General features: G+C 32.7%; 2 protein-coding genes across 2 annotated transcripts; both read right to left on the bottom strand.

Annotated features, from left to right (window-relative positions):
• Positions 1-369: 369 nt before the first annotated feature.
• On the bottom strand, positions 370-10,736 carry LOC140676226 (transmembrane protein 205). Its single transcript, XM_072911097.1, has 4 exons — positions 10,067-10,736; positions 1,428-1,621; positions 1,114-1,277; positions 370-821 (listed from the first exon to the last, which is right to left on the bottom strand). The coding sequence occupies exons 1-4, from the start codon at positions 10,351-10,353 to the stop codon at positions 534-536; spliced, it is 933 nt and encodes a 310-aa protein (XP_072767198.1). The 5' UTR covers positions 10,354-10,736; the 3' UTR covers positions 370-533.
• Positions 10,737-14,668: 3,932 nt separating this feature from the next.
• Positions 14,669-20,950, bottom strand: Cand1 (Cullin-associated and neddylation-dissociated 1). The gene is made up of 17 exons (XM_072911635.1): positions 20,594-20,950; positions 19,951-20,120; positions 19,492-19,705; positions 19,132-19,424; positions 18,888-19,050; positions 18,540-18,813; positions 17,898-18,404; positions 17,511-17,794; positions 17,298-17,429; positions 17,054-17,222; positions 16,680-16,977; positions 16,392-16,590; positions 16,044-16,301; positions 15,772-15,960; positions 15,380-15,623; positions 15,133-15,279; positions 14,669-15,004 (listed from the first exon to the last, which is right to left on the bottom strand). Exons 1-17 carry the CDS (start codon positions 20,633-20,635, stop codon positions 14,871-14,873), a joined length of 3,717 nt encoding a protein of 1,238 aa, XP_072767736.1. The 5' UTR covers positions 20,636-20,950; the 3' UTR covers positions 14,669-14,870.
• Between the last annotated feature and the right edge of the window lie 611 nt (positions 20,951-21,561).

Here is a 21,561-nt window from a genome sequence, read left to right as displayed (position 1 = left end):
TTCTCATATATTGATATAAGAAAAGAAATACGCTTTGGCAAGAATCTATGCCTTAGACTTGAATATGTATATATATATTTTATATATATATATATATATATATATATATATATATATAACAATATTTTTACATACATTTATCTATCCTAAATCAAGCAAATCTGTATATTTTCTTGTCCGAGAAATAATTTTTATAAAAATATCGATTTTTCTTTTTATGTCGACAAATAAATTACATCCATTCAGTCTTGAGACACTCTCACAAGTTACACTGTGCGTTTTGCACTACTTTCAATAATAATTTACTCAGTATTGCCAACGAATTATAAGTAGATCATATATTTCTGAGAAATGTTAATGAAAATTCAGCTTTTATCCTCTCGTCTCAATTTGATTTTCTCTCAAGTCAACTACACACGTCTTATTTCATGCAAATATCAATTGTACATAATTTTGTTGCGGAGTATTTATTCTACTTCAATATAGAATAAATTCAGACTAATAAAGTACTGTATTAGAATACCGACATACTCTTACAAAACACATAATTTACTCGCAATATAATGAAGATGAAGCACCGTACATGCCATGGTGAGCATGTTACCCATAGCAACAGACACATGGACCCGGCGAAACGCTTGATGGATCTTTAAGTAATGCGGGCAATTTTTTAATGGTCCGGCGCTGTGACCACCGATCTCGTTCCCAACACCCGCCGCACGTTCCAAGTTGTTTTTCTGCACGATCAGCTGGAGCAGCGGAGGTGTCAGATACAGACGTATCAGCAACTCCAGGAAGAAAGCTCCGGACATTGCACCAACCTACGTATAACATAAATATCATTCCTTTTTATATGTGTGTGTTTGTGTCTGTCTGTCTCTGTCTCTGTCTCTCTCTCTCTCTCTCTCTCTCTCTCTCTCTCTCTCTCTCTCTCTCTCTCTCTCTCTCTCTTCAATTTTATTATACTTAAAGTTAAGTAAAAAATTAAATTAAGAAAAAATTAAATCTGAAAAATTATTTCTATTGAAAAAAAGAGATGTGTATATAAAAGTAAAGTTTAAAAAAATTTAAAAAGTAAAGTTTTTAAATTTTTTTAAATATTTTTTTGCGTACCTGGATAGCGATTTCAGCGTCCCACGTGTACGCCGGGTGATGTTTAACGAATATAAGGAGAGTCGTGAGACTCAAGCACGCGTTAATCGTGAAGTATCTCGGAAACAGAACGCGTTGCACCTCACCGAACGCGTGTCGTGGCAGTGCAAAGTATAAAGATAGACCTGCAAACAAATCCATCATATGAAAACAATCAGTTATAGAAAACTTATGGAAGAAAAGAAAAGAAGAGTTACTCTATTCTTACTCCGAAAAGAAAAGAAAAGTCCACTCCGTTCTTATTCAATGTAGATATTTCGATATTTTTTATTTACCTGAAACAAAGGTCATCCAAATTTGCGCACCAAAATGTATGACGAAGGACGCCAGGTAAATGAAGGAAATCGCCCTAGAGTAAAAATGGCCAGGAGTCTGTGCCCTTTCCTTCGTTGGAACCAGAACCGATGCAACGAACAGGACCGCCGCGATTGTGATTATGTGAGTGGGTTGAGTCGTGCGAAAGAGGATCCTGCAAAGAAAGGTACAATTATGGATTTAATATCTCGGTCCCTCTCAATTGCGGGAATTAAATAATTTTTAATTAAAGAAGACACTCTCCGGATTAATCAGAATTTTATCGGTCATTTATAAAAAGAAATTTAAATTTTTACGTAAGAATATAAAATTAGTTTTTGATGTTCTCAGGTACTGTACATACAGTTCAGATTCAATCGAATTCCAGATTGTGGATTATTTAATAAAAAGTTATACTATTTTTAATGCGATAAAAGGATTGGAAGCAATGGATATATACTATCTCGATTAGAATCCTATGCGTTCGAAAAATAACCTGATTAGATCTCTTCCCTTTCTTTCTTATCACCATAAGAAAATTTACCAGTGATGATTCAATCTGACGTAATTTACGAGATATAATCTTGTCAGACGGCGCACTCGACATATCTTTGCAATTAGATAATTCACCGAGTACCTTGAATTATATGATTATTTAATACATGTGCGTAGACCTATGGACCGTAATATTGACGGCAATTTACATCACACGCATCTCTTCCATAGATTCGTGACGCGTATCATTTAATGCATGCGCCGACGTGACGTCAAAGTCAAATAAATCTGCCGAGATTGAAGGCATCTGCTATCAATGCAAGCGTACGATTAACGCTTATATATAAATTTGTCTGCCCAATTCTGAATTGAGTTCAAGGGCAACTTTTGTTCTCTAATATAACACATACTTTTTACATTATATATATATATATATATATATATATATATATATATATATATATATAGTCATAGTCAAAAGTATTAGTTTATTAATAGTATATAAATATTAAAAAGATTTAAAAATGTTAAAAAAACTCATCAATATCACTTGAGCTGAAATTTCAAGCTTTAAAATGTTTTTTTAATTTTTCGTTTGCGATAATTTTTCGCTGAGTATCGACAACATGTCTGAAAAATACAGATTTTGTTTCAAAATTATGTATCTCGGGCAAAAAAAATGTAGGAAAGTTTGAAAAAAGCAATTTGTAGGCAAAATGTTGTAGTTTAAGGAACTTGACTTAAATTTTTCATGAGAAATTTTTTTACGGAGCTGCAGAGTGTCAAAAATACAATAAAAATTTTAAGAAACAAAATGTTCTTTTTTAAAGCACAAAACAAGGAAAATACAAAAATTTTTTAATGTACTGATAACGCATTAAAGTTGCTATCGATAATTTTAAAAGTTTTTCGATAGTTTCTTTAAATTTTTTAGTCTTTTTAGTATTTATATACTATTAACAAAATAAGAAATATTTAAGAGTGCCTAATACTTTCACTATGGCTGTATATTAATTGGTTATAGTTATTATATTTATTTTCGTATCGTAGATAATATTTTTACTTGACGCGAATATATTATAGAAATATATTAGCAATAAAGAAAGATGGAAAACTATTACAGTTAGAGAATACTTTTTATACGCAAAAGATATCAGAGAGTGGAATATAATTTATATATTTATTATCGTTTAATTTTTTCGTATCATGCAAATATTAAAAATATAACTCATAAAGATGAAGAAGTCGTTAATAAATTCAGCAAGTGCTTCCTGTTGAGACGACACACATTTATGCCTATGGCATTTCGAAAACGTATAAGTAGAAATAAATCTTGCGCGTGCAAGCACGTGTCACATATGTACATGCATATGCGTGACTGTCTTTTAAAATTCTTCGAAGTGTCTCGTATTTTTTATGTCGATGCTGTTACCAGGATGCTGATACCCACTCTCTGATCAAGCACCTCGACCTGCTGATCTTTTTTTTTTCTTAACAAATTGAAAGCGCGCATGCATCTTTGCTAATGCGATATTCGATAAATCCCGTTTTTTTTTTATTTTGTGTATTTTATATAGCATATAAGAATTTAATAAATAGAAATGTATACAATCATGTATCAGCTGTTTCTAATCATCTGAACATCTATTTCATAGATGTAGACGCAAAGTAATTATGTCTGATTGTTTCATTGCAGAAATTAATGTACTTAATTCAACAACCAAGCGCAATTTAACATGACGTGGCACGAAATTATCGCACGTGACACAGCCTTTGTTTGTTCATTAATCTTAACAGCAAACAAATAATTTTACATCTATCTGTATTTTCAACTGCAGAAAGTTTTTATCTTTTAAAATTGCCGAAAGTATTTATTAAACTTCCGACGCACGTTATTCAAAATGTGATAATGTTCGATAATGTGCCACGTAATAAATAATTGTATATAATTTTCGCCGATGTATGTAATTTATGTAATTGTGCAAAGAGCACGCGTAAGAGAGATATACGCGAGAGAAATTACTTCTTTTTCGTTAACCAGATAAAAGTATGGTCGTGAATCAATAGACGGGCATCATCCTTGGACTAATTTTACATGTGCAAATAAATCACGAGGAGCACCGCTGTCAAGAGACGGAAAGAGATTTTTTTTTTTTTTTTTGGCAAACCTAAAGCGTTCTCGACAAGAAACATCTGTGACAATTCATCGCGCGTGATCACATTGTGATCAATTTTCGAATGTCAATTAATCACGACGAGGTCAGTCGGTTATGGGGCAATACGTTTGCTCGTAAATTTCTTGCACTTAATCGCCTCCTCGTGATTAATAAATCGATATTCAATGTGAGTAGATGAACAAGTGAAACAAAAAAAATCCCAACGTGCATTTGCGTCACGTCTGTCTATCTCGCGTTTGTTAGACCCGCATATTTTTATCTCCTACATTTCATCATTTGTGTTATTTCTACATCAGTCACGACAAGTGCATTCGATGCATGGCGAAACAAATGACTCCAACGCGTGATAAGGATTTAATTAAAGATTAGTAAAATTTCTTTGCTTTTCTCTCATTTTATTGATGATTTTATTCATTTATCTCTTTTTACCATTTATCAGATATTAGCGACTCCAAATGATTTTATATACATCTTTCTCTGTCGTTCTTTCTTCATTTTAGGCAAATATATATTGATTGAATTAATTATATAATTATATAATTCTTTTTTGTAATTTTTATTAGTTTCTTTTATTTTTATTATTTTTGCTTTTATTTTGTATTTTAATCTCTCTCGTTATCTCTTTTTTCATTTAAAATTATATTGTATAATATACCTTTTTCTGTTCATCCGACAGGATCCGCGAAAGAGAGAGTCTAAATCCGAGGATTAAGTTCGGATACACGATCGTGATTCGATATGCGACAATCGAACGCACCTGCGTATGTGTGCGTGTGTGAATGCGTTACGAGCTTGGCATTATCAAACGGGAAACGTGCAGGATGGCACGCACGACCCACGTCGTTTAGATCGCAACCGTATATGATTCGCAAAATCAGAGTTCTCTCTGTCCGATTTTATTAACGATACTCTAATCAATGCACTCGAATCTTTATTGCATGCATCCGGTCTCTCTGTTTTGTCTCAAACCGTCGCGTTACTCCCAAGCTGTAACTTCGTGACTCTAATTGTAAGTAAACTTTTTAAGTAAGTCTTTTAAGTGTTTGGAATACAAAGTCTTCTGATATCGATTAATTTCAGTCACAAAAGATGATTTCAATTATAGTAAGAATATTTCAATTTAGTAAAAATATATCAAGATAATTTTTAATGTAACGTTATTAAATGAGAATCTAAAATATCTGTAATGGAAATTTTTTTAGAGATGTGACATCATTGAAAATAATTAATTAAATCACGTTTCGAATAACTAACATGTATATATATATATATATATATATATATATATATATATATATATTTTTTCAATGATGTCACATCTCTAAAAAAATTTCCATTAAACATATTTTAGATTCTCATTTAATAACGTTACATTAAAAATTATCTTGATATATTTTTACTAAATTGAAATATTCTTACTATAATTGAAATCATCTTTATATATATATATATTTATATATATTTATATATATATTTATATATATATATATATATATTAATAACTTATATAGTCTATTCTATCTACATTTTTTTATTATATATATAGATTATATAAGTTATTAATAAACGAATAAATGATACATATAATAAATTAACAATATAGCGCATTCTGTGACATGTTTCTAATGAAAACATTGACATAACGAAGTGACTAAAATAAACGAACGAAATCATATAGTTAGGCTTCATTTATAGATTCTTTAAAGATGTGAGAGAGATACTCGGTGTTCGGCGAATTGCCAACTACACGTCCAACGTGGCAAGTAGATTACAAATGTACAGTTCGCAACTCGTTATATAGCTCGTCGCTTCGTACAAAATTTATATAAAAAGAAATGCTGCAAATTTTACGAAATTTTCAATTGTCGATTGATTATTATTTAATATACTGGTATAAGAAGTTTTTTACGTACATACACAAATTAAACAATGGCAAATTTATTCTTCAAATAATTCTTAAATTAATTTTAGGTAGAATTTGTAGGAGAATTTTTTATTTTAGAGTTAATTAGAAAGATATATATATAATAGGAAAAATTAGAAATTTGAACAATGTCATTTTAAGAAAAACTCAACTGCAAATTAATCAAAGCAATTCTTATTAAAGAGATATTTCTGTCATCTAAGATATTCTATAAATTATAAACTTTTTTATTAAAGAAGGAATACAAGAATGTATTTTTTCGATGGTTCTTTCGGTTAGAAACATATATATACAGGGTGTCTATCCATAGATGTCGGAGTAAATATCTCGTCACTGGTTAAAGTTACAAGAAAGTTTAGTAAGACAAATTTGCACAGTTTTGAGTCTGCTACAAAGTGCATGTAAAATTTTTCTACTCGTGATCTTTAAAAAAAAATATTGTGTACTTTTTTGACCTCTTTGACTCTCCAGACTAAATTAAAAAATACAATCCAATTACTTCTTTAATATTTAAGATGCTGATTATCTCGTAAACGATGCATAGTAGCAATTTTTTATTAAATATGATTTTTATTGCGAATAACTCCTATTACATAAATGTGTAAAAAAAATTTGGATATCCACTTAAAAAAAACGATAGATGATCTTCATAATTCGGAAAGGTCACGAGTACAAAAAAAAATTTTTAAAAAAGTTTACATACATTTTGTAACAGACTTAAAACCGCGCAAATTTGTCTTTTTAAACTTTCTTGTAACTTCAACCAGTTGCGAGATATTTTCTTCGACATCTATGGACAAACATCCTGTATAAAAACGATTTCTATATGTATAATGCTGTATCTTCGTATGAGATATGCAAAATTTATGATACATTCTGATTTAATTGACGTATATATTAAAGTCATTGCATATTAAAAAGCCGATAAAGCAGTCACTTTGTAAAAGCAATTATTGGATACGATTGACTAATAATATTCCGACTAAAATTTGATGTTCCAATATCCGATCAATTAACCATTTAATAAGGAATGTCCTTGAAAGATAATGTTTCCTACGCCTTTGCGTTATAAACGGGTTTTTAGGCGGTTGTCCGAAACGCCTGGGACGTGTAATTATCTTTTTTTTATTGGTGCACGCGTGAATGTATGCTGTGTCAGCTCGAGAATGCGATTCCAGCGCGAGAAAGTTGCGATTATCTTCCATTAAACTCTGTTGTGCAAACAAAATTAGCGATGGCTTCCGCACAAAAAGTACACGCATTATGTATATATATTATCAAAAATATAATATTATATTAATTATTATAATCTTTATATGTTATATAATTAATATTATATAATCAGAATAATAAATAAATATAATTATAATTATATTATAATTAAATATAATTATAATATAATTACTATTAGATTATAATTTAATTTTATTTATATTTATTTATTTATTATAATTTTATTTAATTATAAAAATATAATAATAATTAATATTATATAATCAGGATAATAATTGAATATAATTATTATTCTTTGCTACTTATATATATATTTTTTTTCTTCTTTTTTCTTTACTCTATCTAAATATATATATATAAGAAATTATTATAAAATATATTATAAAATATATATTAGAAGAGAATGCAATAAGAGAAGACAATAAAAAGCTAAGTAAATTTCTCTATAGGCAGCTTCTCTAGAAAAATATAATCTTGCATGCACATCCTTTTATCTGTCTCTCTTTTTCCGTGAGAATGTGGCGATTACGCGACGGATATAGTCATCGGCCTGTGTGCTCTCGCACCAGACACGCCGTAGACACGTAATTATTACCCAATTATCATCCCGCTAATTATAGACACGTGATGTTAATGCCCGAGAAAATTACACACGAGAGCGATCACACGGTTTTTCGATTACACATAGAAGCGCAGTCATTACATAAAAGATGCTTTGACGGAATTATATGGAATTGTTGAAATATCGCGTTATCGTTATGACAAATTTTACGTCAAATTAAATACGCAGAGATCCGTGAAATTTTTCGATTCTTTTTCTTTCTTTTTTTTCCTTTAGAAATTTGCGGTATCGAAATTGTTCACAAAATATCGAGAAAAGAAAAAGGACGTCATTGGGATTTCAAGTGTCATTGAAAACTTTCGAACAGGATAGTCTGTTTTTGTCAATTGCAACGTCACTGGCAAGAATAGAGAAAATATTTATACGTCACTTGTAAAATAGATTTCTCCGTGGTTTTTGTATTTTTTTAAAAATAGAGAGATCTATTTATATTTTTATGTATATAGAAAAATTGAAAAAAGAGGCAAAAGAGATAATAGTCTATCGCAAGATGTTATTACAAAATTAAGTTGATTTTGCAAAAGTCAATGCACTTCATTTTAGCAGACCTGATAAAGAATATTTATCCAAATGAGATAACTATTAGAAAAAAATAAAGAAAAAGCCTTTCGAATCGTTATTTCCCCGATGACGTCTTCGCGCGTTAATGGATCATTACTTTCATAAAGATTCTTGGAAATAGAGATCAAAGACATACCGACTAGATATGTGTGTCTCATAAATGGAAGGCATAATATAATAAATGCGTCATATCTACGCGGAAAGTTTATCACGAAAATACGAAAAATTTTTTAGGTAGGTCATGTACCAGTCTCCATTTGCGTCATATATGTTGATTAATGCTTTCCTCCTCTCCCGTTTTAATTATACGCGCAATTTAATGTAAAACATTAGAAATATAACACAATTTGCGATGTGTACTACGCATCGTTAATACGTAATTCTTCGGTGATCTAAATATGAACTTTTGATTCTGATAAAACTAAAAAATACTCTTATGATTCCGTTATCTTCTGAATCAATAATCTAAAGACTCTTATCACGAGAAGAAGCTTTTCTCAATATCAAAATCCAATTAATTAATTCTTATCGTGTGTCCTACTAGATCTACGCATTAGAACTTAAATATGACTATTATTATGATAAATATGAGTATAGTTAATTTTGTAGAAATTATCTTTTGAGATTATGGCATTAAAAATGATCCTATCTTTAACTCTTCAAAAATAGAAAATAAATAGCAGAATATATTTCATTTACTTATTTATACTCATTTTATCAGATTACTATGCTTTCAGAAACTGATTTCTCCGAAAAAACTCTAAAAAAAAAAAAATAGCAGTATTAATTGAAAACATGAATCAAGCTCCAACTTAATTTCGCGATGAGTAAGTACTTTGCCCCCCGAGATACGCGCAAGACATTTTATCAATGAAATTTTATGCAGGAATTTTGACGCATTATTGCATCGTTTTCCTCAATAAATTTCGACCTAATGTTATGCTTTTTCTGATATAAGATTTATCAATTTTTCACAAAGTTTGAAGCACATTATATAAGCAGATTATATCTGAAAAAATGAGAGAGAGTAAAGTGTATATATATATATATATATATATGTACATATATTTGTATGTACATTATTTTTACACGCGTGTTACGTTATACATATATTGACTTAATGTTACATGTCTGATTAATTATGATTATATTTGTAATGAAACCGAGAAGCGGCTAAGTCGTGTATAATCAGTGCTGACAAGAAGAAGAGATTCTCTCCATTGCATGTATCTATTTTCCAAAAGTGAATCTTGCATGCATGAAGATCTTTGCGACACGTAGTGTGTCTTATAACTTCAAAAATTTTTTTTGCAAGTATGATAAATATATGCAAGACTTTTGCAAATGGAAGATTTATAATAGCATCTACAAATTGCAACGAGATCCTGGATTAAGGAATAAGGACTTCATGTGCGCCCAGCTCTCAGATCTGTTTATCTAGAATCTAGATAAACAGATTCCAGACCTCTCTGGAGAACCGCCTCTAATGAAAGAAAGCGAGTGTCTCATCGATGAGATGAGAGTGAAATAAATCGGACGATTTAATTTTCATACAGAAATTTTCCATTTAGATTTTATATATAAAAAAAAAACCTTTTTTATACTTACTTGACCGCTTTGGAGCGACGCACGACCTCGTAGTACTCGGTCAGCTTCTTCAGCAGCAGACTGTAATAAACCGTGCTGGCGGCCAGGATATCGTCGGCCAGGTCGGGCAGATATAGCGCGTTCCTCTCCTGCTCCCGTCGACGCAGGAGCTCCTCCTTCTCCAGCATCTCATCGTGAACTCTCATGTACTTTTCCTTGGCACGAGACAGCTTGCCGCTTCTCTGCTTCGGATCGAACAACGTGGACGTCTCGCCCGTCTCGCTACCAACCAACGTACGTACACACATGACGCTCCGCTGCCGATGTGTCGTGGTATCAGCGAGAGTCTCGAGCGAATCTCAGAGTTATCTCCTGATCGAAGACGGTGATCTTCGAACGGGACACTTGGACCACGCTTGAAGACCGTTCGTGATCTCCCTATTTACGCACGCAGTTGCCACTCTCGTGTTACCGATCTCTCGTGCCTCTCTGGTCCCTCTTTATCTAGGTGCTCGCTCCGCCGTAGCGCAGGTGGGTTTGACGAACTCGTTCTGCTCGATAGCGCGATAGCCTGTCGTCGCGAGGGTGGCCGATCACGTCCGATCGTTTGACATGCGTGACGTGCGTGGGAGAGAAATTCTACACTCGCGCTTCTCTATCTCTCTCTGATTATCGCCGTAGAGTGCGCTGCGCCTCGACACCGCTCCACTTTTATGTCACTCCCTCTCTTCTCTCCGGTTCCCCGTCTGATGAAGTGAGGTGACGAGGCCTGAGGTGGCGAACGGATGCGAAAGGGTTGAGGCGTCGTCGACTCCAAATCTTTTCTTCCATAGGAGAGGATATAAATATACGTCGTTCTTTTTATTTATTTATTTTTTTTTTTTTTAAGACGATACCTTTTGATTCTTTCAAGAATTCTGAATTCTGAAAAGAATGTAATATTAGAAGTTCTCTCTCACATATCTTCATTTTTCAGCTCTCTTTATAATAATTTCAGCGTCTTAAATGTTGTTAATTGTTCAAACTATTAATTTTGTAATGCATCAACATTTTATTATTTTGTATAGGTTTAGATATGAGCCACTGAACGATGTAAAAAAAAAAGATGATAACACCATATTACGTATGTGTTAGAATTAACTGTGTTACAGGATTAATAGCTTGTACAACAATTTAAAACGTTGAGATTATTATAAAGATATGAAGAGAAAAAAATTAATTGCGCGCATAAAACACATACGTACACATGTGTATTAAATGTATATTTGTTTGCATTTGATATAATAGAAATATTTGAGATAAAATGTTTTTTCATCGCTATAATCAAAAGTATTCAATACAGAAGATCTTTAAGTATATATTCAAAAATATTTTTTTTTTTTATTAAATTTGTATTCTTTTTATTAAATTATAAAGTATACTGTTTCTTCTGTATTTGTTACGTCATTGAATCATCATCAGAAGAATAATATATACATTTTCAATTTTGCAACGAGACGCGATTTACGATGGATTTGTTACGAGGTTACAGAAGCTATTTGTTTATGTAATTGATAACTGTTTGTGGTACCTATCTCTAATATATTCTTGCATTCCTATTTGAGAGAGCATATTATTCTAAGAACAAGAGAAAACAATGTAGAATTTTCACAATCAATACAAGTTTACATTACAAAATTTCGAAATGTTTCATTATTGATAATGGATATTTTTATTGCGATATAGTAATTGCACACACACTTGTTACGTCTAGACGTAAATTATAACATGCGTGAGAATCTTTTATTTGCGCATTATTATATTAAAAATTATAGATGATTCTGAGAAATTTCTATGACAGATAATTCCTATAACGGAAATTGCTATTTATCAAAAGCATTTTCTAACGTTCTTGTGAAAAATTGAATGTGTAAATAATGATAATGATAATATCCACAGTTCCACGTGTAAATTGTGCGTCAAACTGTTGACGCTGTCAACAGTTGAGTCAAATTCGAAGGAGCGCGTTTGCAAATATCTCTTACGAGCTCTCATCAAAATTTCGCTAAAAAATCGAAGGAAACGGTCCACGTAATCCGTTCTGAAAATAAACTTCAAATCGAACAATGATTCATATATATCGATACCTAATAATTATCGCGGGGTATCGCAAAAAGACAGATAGAAAGTTAAGATACAATGTTAGCATGTACGCATATTAATGTCCCAATTTGGCGCTACACAAATTTAATCGCCTGATCTTAATCTTAAATCTTTAAATATGATATTTTTTAATACGATAATACTTTTTTCTTTCGAAAAAACTTTTCTTTACAGACATAAATAAAGCAAAAAATAAAGATTTTATTTTATTTTTAATTTTGCTTCAAGCACCCAGGTGATCGATTTACGATTCCACTTTCAATTACTATAGGAAAAGGCTTACAGATTTTCGGGATGAAGCTAGTGCAAGCTTCCGGCGTCAATCACGGGGATCATTGTTAAATTGCTGCCGCTGCGGAAGCGCAAATCCGATGCCGCGCATTATGCAACGCACGTAGCGCGTGGCGTACGTGCCCCGAGATAGGTGCTATCTCGCTCTTTCCAGCCCCTAATTCGAGAAACGAGGACTTCAATGAAATTCGATAAATGGTTCCCTCTCCTCCAAATTACTGCTGCCGATGAGGCTATCGGCCTCGGGCAATGCAAATCGCGGGAGAGAGAATTCATACCTTCTAAAATCTTCCCCAAAATATTTAGCATATTTAGCCGATCCTCGATGACTGACGTCACGTTGCCTCTTTTTTTTTATATTATCGGTCTTCCTCGAGAAATACCGATGTAAAATCCAATAGACGTAGGACCGCGATAATAGGATTTAGGATCCGTGAAATCAAAGATCTCTTATACTCTAGCAAAGTGTATGTTATATATACAATTAGCGTTTTCGAGTAAAGCAATCGCTCTAACGTCATAAACTTCGTCGTGGGTTTCTAAGAGCATTAAAACTACTAAATTAATTAATAAAATATTTTGAATAAGTATTTGATTGATTAATCAGAGTGAAAAATCTTGTGCTTTAAAAATTTAAAAAAAAACATGAAACGTAATATGTACTTTATATTATTTATATTAATTAGATTTAATCGCTTTTAGAGCGATTAAACTTTCTTCATCCGAAAAAACACTAAATGATTATTTTTGATTATTTTTAATAGAGCAATATGAGATTTTTATCAATCGCAAAAATATCTCTTGACTATAAAACAGTATATACTAGTTAATTCGGTCAAATGATGTTTATTAATTACTCTTCGTCGAAATATACAAGGATTTTCGATAAGCGATAGCGTTTTTCCTGGAAAGAAAAAATAGATGATAAGATCATCCTTTGATGACATAGATACGCAGTAACTTGCAACGCAAATCGTAGCGACAATCAAATATGTACGCCGCATAGTTGCATAGTTGTCACTCGAGTGCGTGTTGATATTTTGCACGCGCGCGATTAATAATTTCTACACAATCACGCCGATCGGATAAAGCGCACCTCGTCTGATGCAATGGTGGCTTCTACTTTCGAGACTCAATTTAAAAAATATAATTATATTTTACATGTATTTAATATATAATTGCAACATTTTTGTACAATTATATTCAAATGCGCACTTTCGGTTTATTAAAAAAAAAAATTGTCATTAATAGATAAAGTACTATTATAATGTACTGCCAAATTATGAATTATTAATTTAATGAAATAAATTAAATAAATATTAATTTAATTTCTTCTATTAATTTGTTTTCTTTTATTTTTAGAGTATTTGCGCTCATGCAATAGTCTTCCTCTTCGGGCAATATGCCAGACACGATGTTTATCCAAATGATTTAATGACTGTGTTAGAAACTTGTTGATAGCAGTTTGACGTACACGGAATTATTCTCGTATCTAGTTTGTATTTACATTATCACCGAAGCGTCAATAAAGAGTAATTTATATTACTAGTAATTACTAATTCTGCGCATCAGGAAATTCGTATGTTAAAAGCAGCCAAGAGAAATTTATCTTATCCAATACTGTCGCAAAGTCAATGTACTGTCACGTACTGTCGGTTGTGAAGGCTGTCGACCGCAAACCTTTTAGCAAGATGCGAATTATTCCTGCAATTACTATCTATTTATAGTCGCGCACACGCGTTACTCTAACACAACAACCTATTCATTGATCTGCTCTCTTTCGGACCTCCATTATATTATGTATTATATACAATATGTGAATTTTTATCATAATAATTAGATATTATTAATTAATATTTTTACTTTTGTACGACACGTTGAAGGAAAATGCGACGGAAAGTGTCTGCGCGCAGCCTTGTTAATAAATTTATTTTGGGCGTCGTACATAAAATGAGTCACCCAAATAAACTAGTAACGAATGTGCATCAATTGCATGGGACACGAATGTGTTTTAACACTTAACGTTAAGAAAGCGATTTTTATCTTGAGATTATATTTTTTTCAAATTTTTTCCGTCACTAATCTCGTTTCGTACGAGAATATATAATCAAATTGTATTCGCTTATTACTATAATTTAGCATAAATCGATCCAATAAAACAGGAAATATAAGCATGTAATGGTAAAATGATTATTGCCGGCAAATTTATTTTAAAATTTATACATGGCGTGCTACATTAACTCACATTTATTAGAAACTACGTTCAAATCGAGGATATAATATAATGAAAAAATAATGTATAGAAATAAACTATGGATAGAGTATGATCACGAATGCGCTTAGTCCACGGCGATCTATATGAAATACAAAAAAAGAATTAAGTCAATTACTCTTAGCTTTGATCCATCGCGTTTGTCTCATTCACGTTACTGCCGGCACAGTCCTTTTGTATTATCTCGAAAAGCGGCTGCAAGTCTGCTGTAGCCTTAATCTGCCCGACAAATTCACTCAACGATGGATTTTTGTCTGCAAATCGATATATTATACAAACTTTGAATTATGTAAATTTATTAAAATTATTTGTATTAAAAAACTTTATTTTAATATTTAAATTAGTTTAATTTCTCATCTCATTTCAAGATAATTCCACTTGCCTGCATCGGGGATGGTCAGTAACGCTGCCACGGCTCTTAGGGCGGAGCGTTTCAGCTCGTCTTGCTTCTCATACTCCTGCTTTACCGAGTTTGCTTTTACTTTCATCGTGCAAGTACTCTTAAGCGGGTCAACTAATCGTTCCAACCCTAGTAGGGTAGACAAAATTAAAGAAGTAAAATTAAGTAAATATTTTCACATGTCAAGAGTTTTGGTACAAACGAAGCGCGATTACGTGTGATCACTCACTTTGCAAGACTGCAGTCGGGCACAATTGTGCGAGTCGCGCGGTCATAAGGTAAGTCAACATTTTAATATCGTAGTGATCTCGAAGGCCATTCTCCACCTGATTTAAAAATTCGAAAACGTCCAACCTATCCAGACATGAATCCAATAAGGTATACATGCACTCAAACGCTGCTTTACGAAGATCCAATCCATCGTCAACTGTGTGTTTAAACGGACCCATTTCGACTTCTCTGATAAGTTCTTTCTGTTTATATAAAAGAAAGATTATATTATAAAGAGTATATAAAAGAATATAATGGATAATATATAAAAAAAAGTTTAGACTGTATTATAAAGAGTTCTAGAAATAATATAATTTAGATCTTAGTTCTCTAATTAAAATCCTTATTAACCTTGATCTTGGTTTCTGCATAAAGATGTGGCAGCACTACGTCTAAAAGATCCCTTATCAACATAGGTTTATTGTGCGCAGCAGAATTAAATGCGACTAACGCTACTCTTCGAACGTTAAGATCGGGATCCTCCAAAGCAACTAAGAAATTACCCATACATTGTTTTAACATGGCATCAATTGGTTGTGGCTGTAATATGTATATATAGTTATATTTATATATTTTTAATATATAAGCTATTATTATAAAACCATTAGTAATCCAAAACGTACTTGATCAGAAATGGTGAATTTGACCGCGGTAACCGTCGTTGTTCTCATGAGAGCCGACGGTGACTTGAGCGATTCTTGTAATCTTGGTAGCAGAGTAGCAGGATCAATTAGAGTCAATTTACCAAGACATTCGGCCACGACATTACGAGTACCTTCTTCCGTGCATTCACAGTGCCTGTACAAGAGCATCCAGATTGAAGGCACGAAATTTTGCAAATGCGACACGCCGGATGGACTCGCCGACTGACTCGTGATGATCTACAAAAAAAAAAGAAAAAGAAAATAGAGGTGATTTTTATACATTTAGATGAATTTAATGTAAGAAGAAAATTATATAAAGATCTTTACCTCTTTCAATGAATGTAAAAGCAAATATTGGCGTTTAGGTTGCGCCTCAATTTCCTGAAGTATGAAAGGCAAGTATTCAGGAAGATTTCCAATCGCGATATTTCCTAGTGTATAACTGGCCGCGGATTTCACCTCTTCCGAATGAGAAGAGAATGAATTTATAATAGTGTGTTTCAGCGAATTAATTTCACTCAGATCTCTGCGTAGAAATATTATTTTAAAGATAAATGTTCTTAATATAATAGGATCTTTGTATTAAAAAAGACAAACAAGTCATAATTTTCTTACACGTGTCTTCCTATCTCTCCAATGACCAACAAGGCGAATGTATGTTGGGCGACGCTCTGAATGTCTGACGGATCCTGAACATCCTTTAGCAACTGTTGCACGATACACTGCGCTTCTTCGTGCCATGTGATTGTCAGCGCGGCCGCACACTTGGCCAATGAGTGATAAGCCTGCTTGTGAAGTACGGATTGAGTAACTGGAATTATTAACATCGCGAGAAGGTCTCTGTATCCGATACTCGGCAGATCCGCTTGTACTAAAGCTTGGAAAAACTCGAGCATTGAATTTAATGCGACACCTGTTCAACAGAAAGTCGATGTATATATTAAAATAAAATGAAATTTTTCCAATGTTGTGTAACAGGATAACTTTACCTTGAAGAAGTGGTGACTTTACAAGATTGAGTATCTCTGGCAAAATATGATCAGAAACTCTTGTCAGAGCACCTGGATGTAACTTTGCAATAGTAGTGAGAAGATTCAATGTTAACTGCGCAATGTGCAGGTCTGATTCATTTAATAATGCAGGTAACTCTGTAGTGACCTAAAAAGAATTAAAAATAATTATCCAATGTTTCGTTATATATTAATGTACATAGCGAAACTAATATTCCATTACCTTATCAAGTAAATCTGGGTGCAGAGCCGAGCTATAATTGCATACTAATGTATCTAGAAGAGGAAGAGAAGAAAGTTTTAAAGCTCGTTGATTCTTTCTTAAGAAGGATCCAAGAATGGGTATTGCTTCTTCCTACAAAAAAACAGTAACATCTTGTAAACAAAATTTCACTATTTCTTAAAATATGTATACACTTATATTTTATAAATTTACCATGATTGGTTTAAGATCGACCCTCAGAGGAGACGCGGCTATACAAGTTAGAGCCTTAACAGTGGTAAGTCTAGTTATTTCGTTGCGCAACCTGTCCAGGAAGATAGGTAGGCATACATGCAATTTGTCTGACAGAGTGTCTCCAAAGTGTGCAAGAATCTGTCCCATGCAAGCAATAGCTCTCTCTTTCACTTCCTGATCGATATCCGCTGTTTTAAGCCTCATCAGAGTGCATTGATATATTTCGTTAGATAACGGAGTGAAGCCACGACAGAAGGGTTTATCTGAGATAAAATTTACGTTAAAATTTCCGTTATCATACACTTATATCTGCATGATTATTAATAATATAATAATATAAATATTAAATGATATAAAATTATTTACCATGAGGTCTGATAACTTGTACGAGTTGCTGTAACACGAGCAATGCTTCGGCAGCGATCTTGTAAAAAGAATCTCCCACAGCTAATATGATTGGAGGTGCCAAAACTGGCATATGAACGTGGAACGTTTCGGGTTGATGCGTCACCAATAACGTATGCACAAAAGCCAAAGTGTCAATCTTCATATTCGAAGAGGAGTTTTTGTCACCCAGAGAATATTGTATGCCAGGAATCAGTGCTGGGATATGATTAGTTAAAGCGCCAGGTAAAACAAGCACCAATTCTTTCAACAAAGAAAAGCAATCTTGTCTTGTTTTGATGCTCTTTTCCTTCATTTGGCGATGAACTGCCTTCACTATTAATGGTACTTGCTGTTGCAATAATCCAGTAGGTCCATCATCGTCTTCCATTGCATCTGGATCAAGGGCCACACCGGTAGCTGGTCTCGTTTGCCTCAACAAGGCAATGTACGCGTGAAATATATCTGATTTGACATTTTCTTCTCTCTCTGCAATTATATAAAAGTGAATTTTATTCATTTTAATCATATATATTGATTATTACATAATTAAGATTTTGATTGACTAAATATATATCTTCACATATCTTTGCACATAAATAAATTTCGATGATCGACACTTGCCCTTAAACCTAGCAATTAATGCAGGTGAAACTACTTTATAAAGCTCCGACAGTAACTCCCTTCTACTAGATACAACTGCTTCCAAACATTTTGCGGCTGCTCTACGAACTTTCCAACTCATATCATCATCATCAGAATATTCATCTTCCGCGTCTTCCTCTCCATCCTCTTCTATCTCCATTGCAGTACCTTCTCCGTCAGAAAGATCGTTGATATCGTCGTCATAATTGTAGTTTGGATCGTATGTAATATATATTAGGCAGATCTCTATGATCTAAAAGATAAACAATTTATTTAATAAAATATATAAATATAACGCTTAATGTGAAATTAATTTGAATCATGTACTTTATTTATATGCGGTGTAATCTCTTTCGGACACCTATAAACAAAAGACTCAAATGCTTGCAAACAATATTCCCTCAATTCATCGTCATCCTCATTACTATATTGAACAATCAATGGCATAACGCGTTCTATCTGTTCACCGAATCTGTGTCCCGCTTGCCGACTGCAAATAAATTTAGACAATAAATTGCACATATAATTATTCTCTTCATCAATTATTCAAACACAATGTAAATTATCTAACCAAATAGAAGCGATGCATTGGATATAGGTACGTATGACGTTCTTTGTTGTTTGAACTTGAAGACCTTCAAGAAGGTAATCCAACAATTTATTATATAAATAATTGTTGCTGGATGTCAACAGATGACTCAACGCTACTATAGTGCGTTTACGGACCGCTTGCCGGGGCGAAGAAAGCTGCGGCAATAATGCAGCCAGAATTGTAGAATGAAATGTGACTAGTAGAGTACCGAAACGAGAAAGTAAATCGGCGACAATGTCAAGTGCTTCGAGTTGTACGGATACGTCCTCTTGCTAAAAGATGCATCATGTAAAACTATATTGGTACATATTAATTTCAAAAACAGACAAAAATACTTACCTTTTCAATAGCATTGCTTAATTTGCCTGTGATACGTCTGCAAACGTTTGCGACTAATGCATTACAACCCAAAGGAAGCTCGGAAATGACAGTCTTCAAGCCAATACTAGAGATATCGCGCAAATGTTCTTTGTCAGATACCATATTAATACATAGAGCATCCACAATAATTTCCACTTGGTATTCCTTTACTTTATTAACTAATGGGCCCAAACTGAAATTGCACACATCTTTATAACCATACGATTAAATGAAAAACTCTAAAAGTAGATACAATAAATATTGATAACACTTTACGAGTCTACTCTCTGATTATTTCTCACATTTGCATTAATAATTTTCAACTTTAGATAACATTAGTGTATAAGAAATTTATATAAAAGAAAGAGAAATTAATATATATAGAATATGCATAAATACATAAAAATTTATATAAAATATCTAAACAAAGAAATCTACCATTTGACAGCAAGATTCTGTACTTCCCCATTTTTGTCTTCTAATAATTTAAGAACCATTTTTGCAACTTTGCGCTCAGAATCATCATCTAGTTTGATACTGTCTTTTTGCAGTTCACTCATCAAGTCATTAGTTGCCATAAACCTGAAGTCTTTATCGTTGGATGTCATCTACAAAGGGAGCATAATTGTTCAATCACTATTATATTATGATAACGTAAAAAATAACAAAGATATGTTATCGATTACAAAATCTCAGAGATGATCGATTAATTTATAATTACAAATACAATTAATTAATTAATGAAGTTGATTAGGTATCAGTGACTTGATATACAGGAAATGACTACAATGTTCAAACATAATAATTGTACTTTTGCAAACTTTCAGGAGATATGTGAAAACAAATATTGAAAATTATTATATGAAGAAAGAAAAGTTCTCGTATTTCACAATATATCCATAATGAGTACGAGGAATTGAAATTCACGAAGAATACAGGTTATGTTACGTCAAGAAAATACCATGACGGGATGAAATTTCGTATAAAACGCACGGACTGTAAGTGACATTTTTTTTATTTTCCATCACTATTACACGCATACATATATTATGCGTATGCCGATATGCACGATTATGCGTACCTTCTCCAGCAGATTCGCTATATGATAGGAGACACTAGCCATGGTTGCGAAGTTTTTTTCTCACAGCCGGTTCGACGATCGGATGCAACTCCGCTCCGGCGGCGCGTTTTGTAAGGCAACGAAAAAAAGAAAGGAAAAACAAAGGTATCCCCGGTGGGACGATACCGACGAATTCTCCCCCGAATGAAAAGTCGCACGAATTGAGATATATAAAATGTAGCCAGCGCTTTTTTTTTTTCCTCCTTTTTTTTTTCTCTCCTTTACTGAAACTCCGCTATCGGCAGCATTTCTCAATGTGATGCCGAATTTTGACTGAACGTCCGCGTTCCTAAAATCGCCACGAGGAAGCCGCCCGCACTAGTGTCTTCCGCATGCGCGTGCGCGAATGTATGCACATGCACATATATATATATATATATATATATATATCATGTATGTACATACGTACGTATGTATTATGCATACGAGAATATATTTAGATCCTCGTGAAAAAAATAATGCCGGATTGAGAACTTTTCGCTATTTTTAACGCAATTCATCGACCATCAATTGCGATATAGTAACTCGGAATTACAAATTATCTCGTGTGTCGTAACGTATTATTAGTCATTAGGCTCTCCGAGTTTGCACTTTCACAGTGGAAAATTTTCGATTGAGGGAGAATTTAAAAGAAATTTTAATCACGGTGTGTTTGAAGAATAAATTGATAAAATTGTAAGATTCGAGATTTTGTTTCGTCAAATAATTAATTTTAATTATTGGGGACACTGTGATGTCATACACGTTTATTGTATCATTAAAACAAAATAAACATGTATTACAATGTCCCCTTATTATCTCTTGTTTGTAAAAATAAAAATTTAGATCTAAGGTGATTGCTTTCGTTTATTTATAAAATTAATTTGAAAGATAACATATTCATCACAATAATGAACATAATCTGTCACTCTACAACATTGAAAAATTAG

This window comes from Anoplolepis gracilipes, chromosome 2 (genome assembly GCF_047496725.1).
Source record: "Anoplolepis gracilipes chromosome 2, ASM4749672v1, whole genome shotgun sequence".
Lineage (NCBI taxonomy): Eukaryota > Metazoa > Arthropoda > Insecta > Hymenoptera > Formicidae > Anoplolepis > Anoplolepis gracilipes.
This window is presented reverse-complemented; position numbering and strand designations above follow the sequence as displayed.

What these genes read in the sequence shown, in the direction of transcription:
- LOC140676226 (XM_072911097.1), bottom strand. Translation starts at nt 10,353, where the DNA reads ATGTGTGTACGTACGTTGGTTGGTAGCGAGACGGGCGAGACGTCCACG. An exon ending in TTGGATGACCTTTGTTTCAG is followed by an intron (nt 1,278 to 1,427) that starts GTAAATAAAAAA and finishes ATTTGTTTGCAG; the next exon opens with GTCTATCTTTATACTTTGCA. An exon ending in ACGCTGAAATCGCTATCCAG is followed by an intron (nt 822 to 1,113) that starts GTACGCAAAAAA and finishes TGTTATACGTAG; the next exon opens with GTTGGTGCAATGTCCGGAGC.
- Cand1 (XM_072911635.1), bottom strand. Translation starts at nt 20,635, where the DNA reads ATGGCTAGTGTCTCCTATCATATAGCGAATCTGCTGGAGAAG. An exon ending in CAATGCATCGCTTCTATTTG is followed by an intron (nt 19,051 to 19,131) that starts GTTAGATAATTT and finishes ATTTATTTGCAG; the next exon opens with TCGGCAAGCGGGACACAGAT. An exon ending in GGAGAGATAGGAAGACACGT is followed by an intron (nt 16,591 to 16,679) that starts GTAAGAAAATTA and finishes ATTTCTACGCAG; the next exon opens with AGATCTGAGTGAAATTAATT.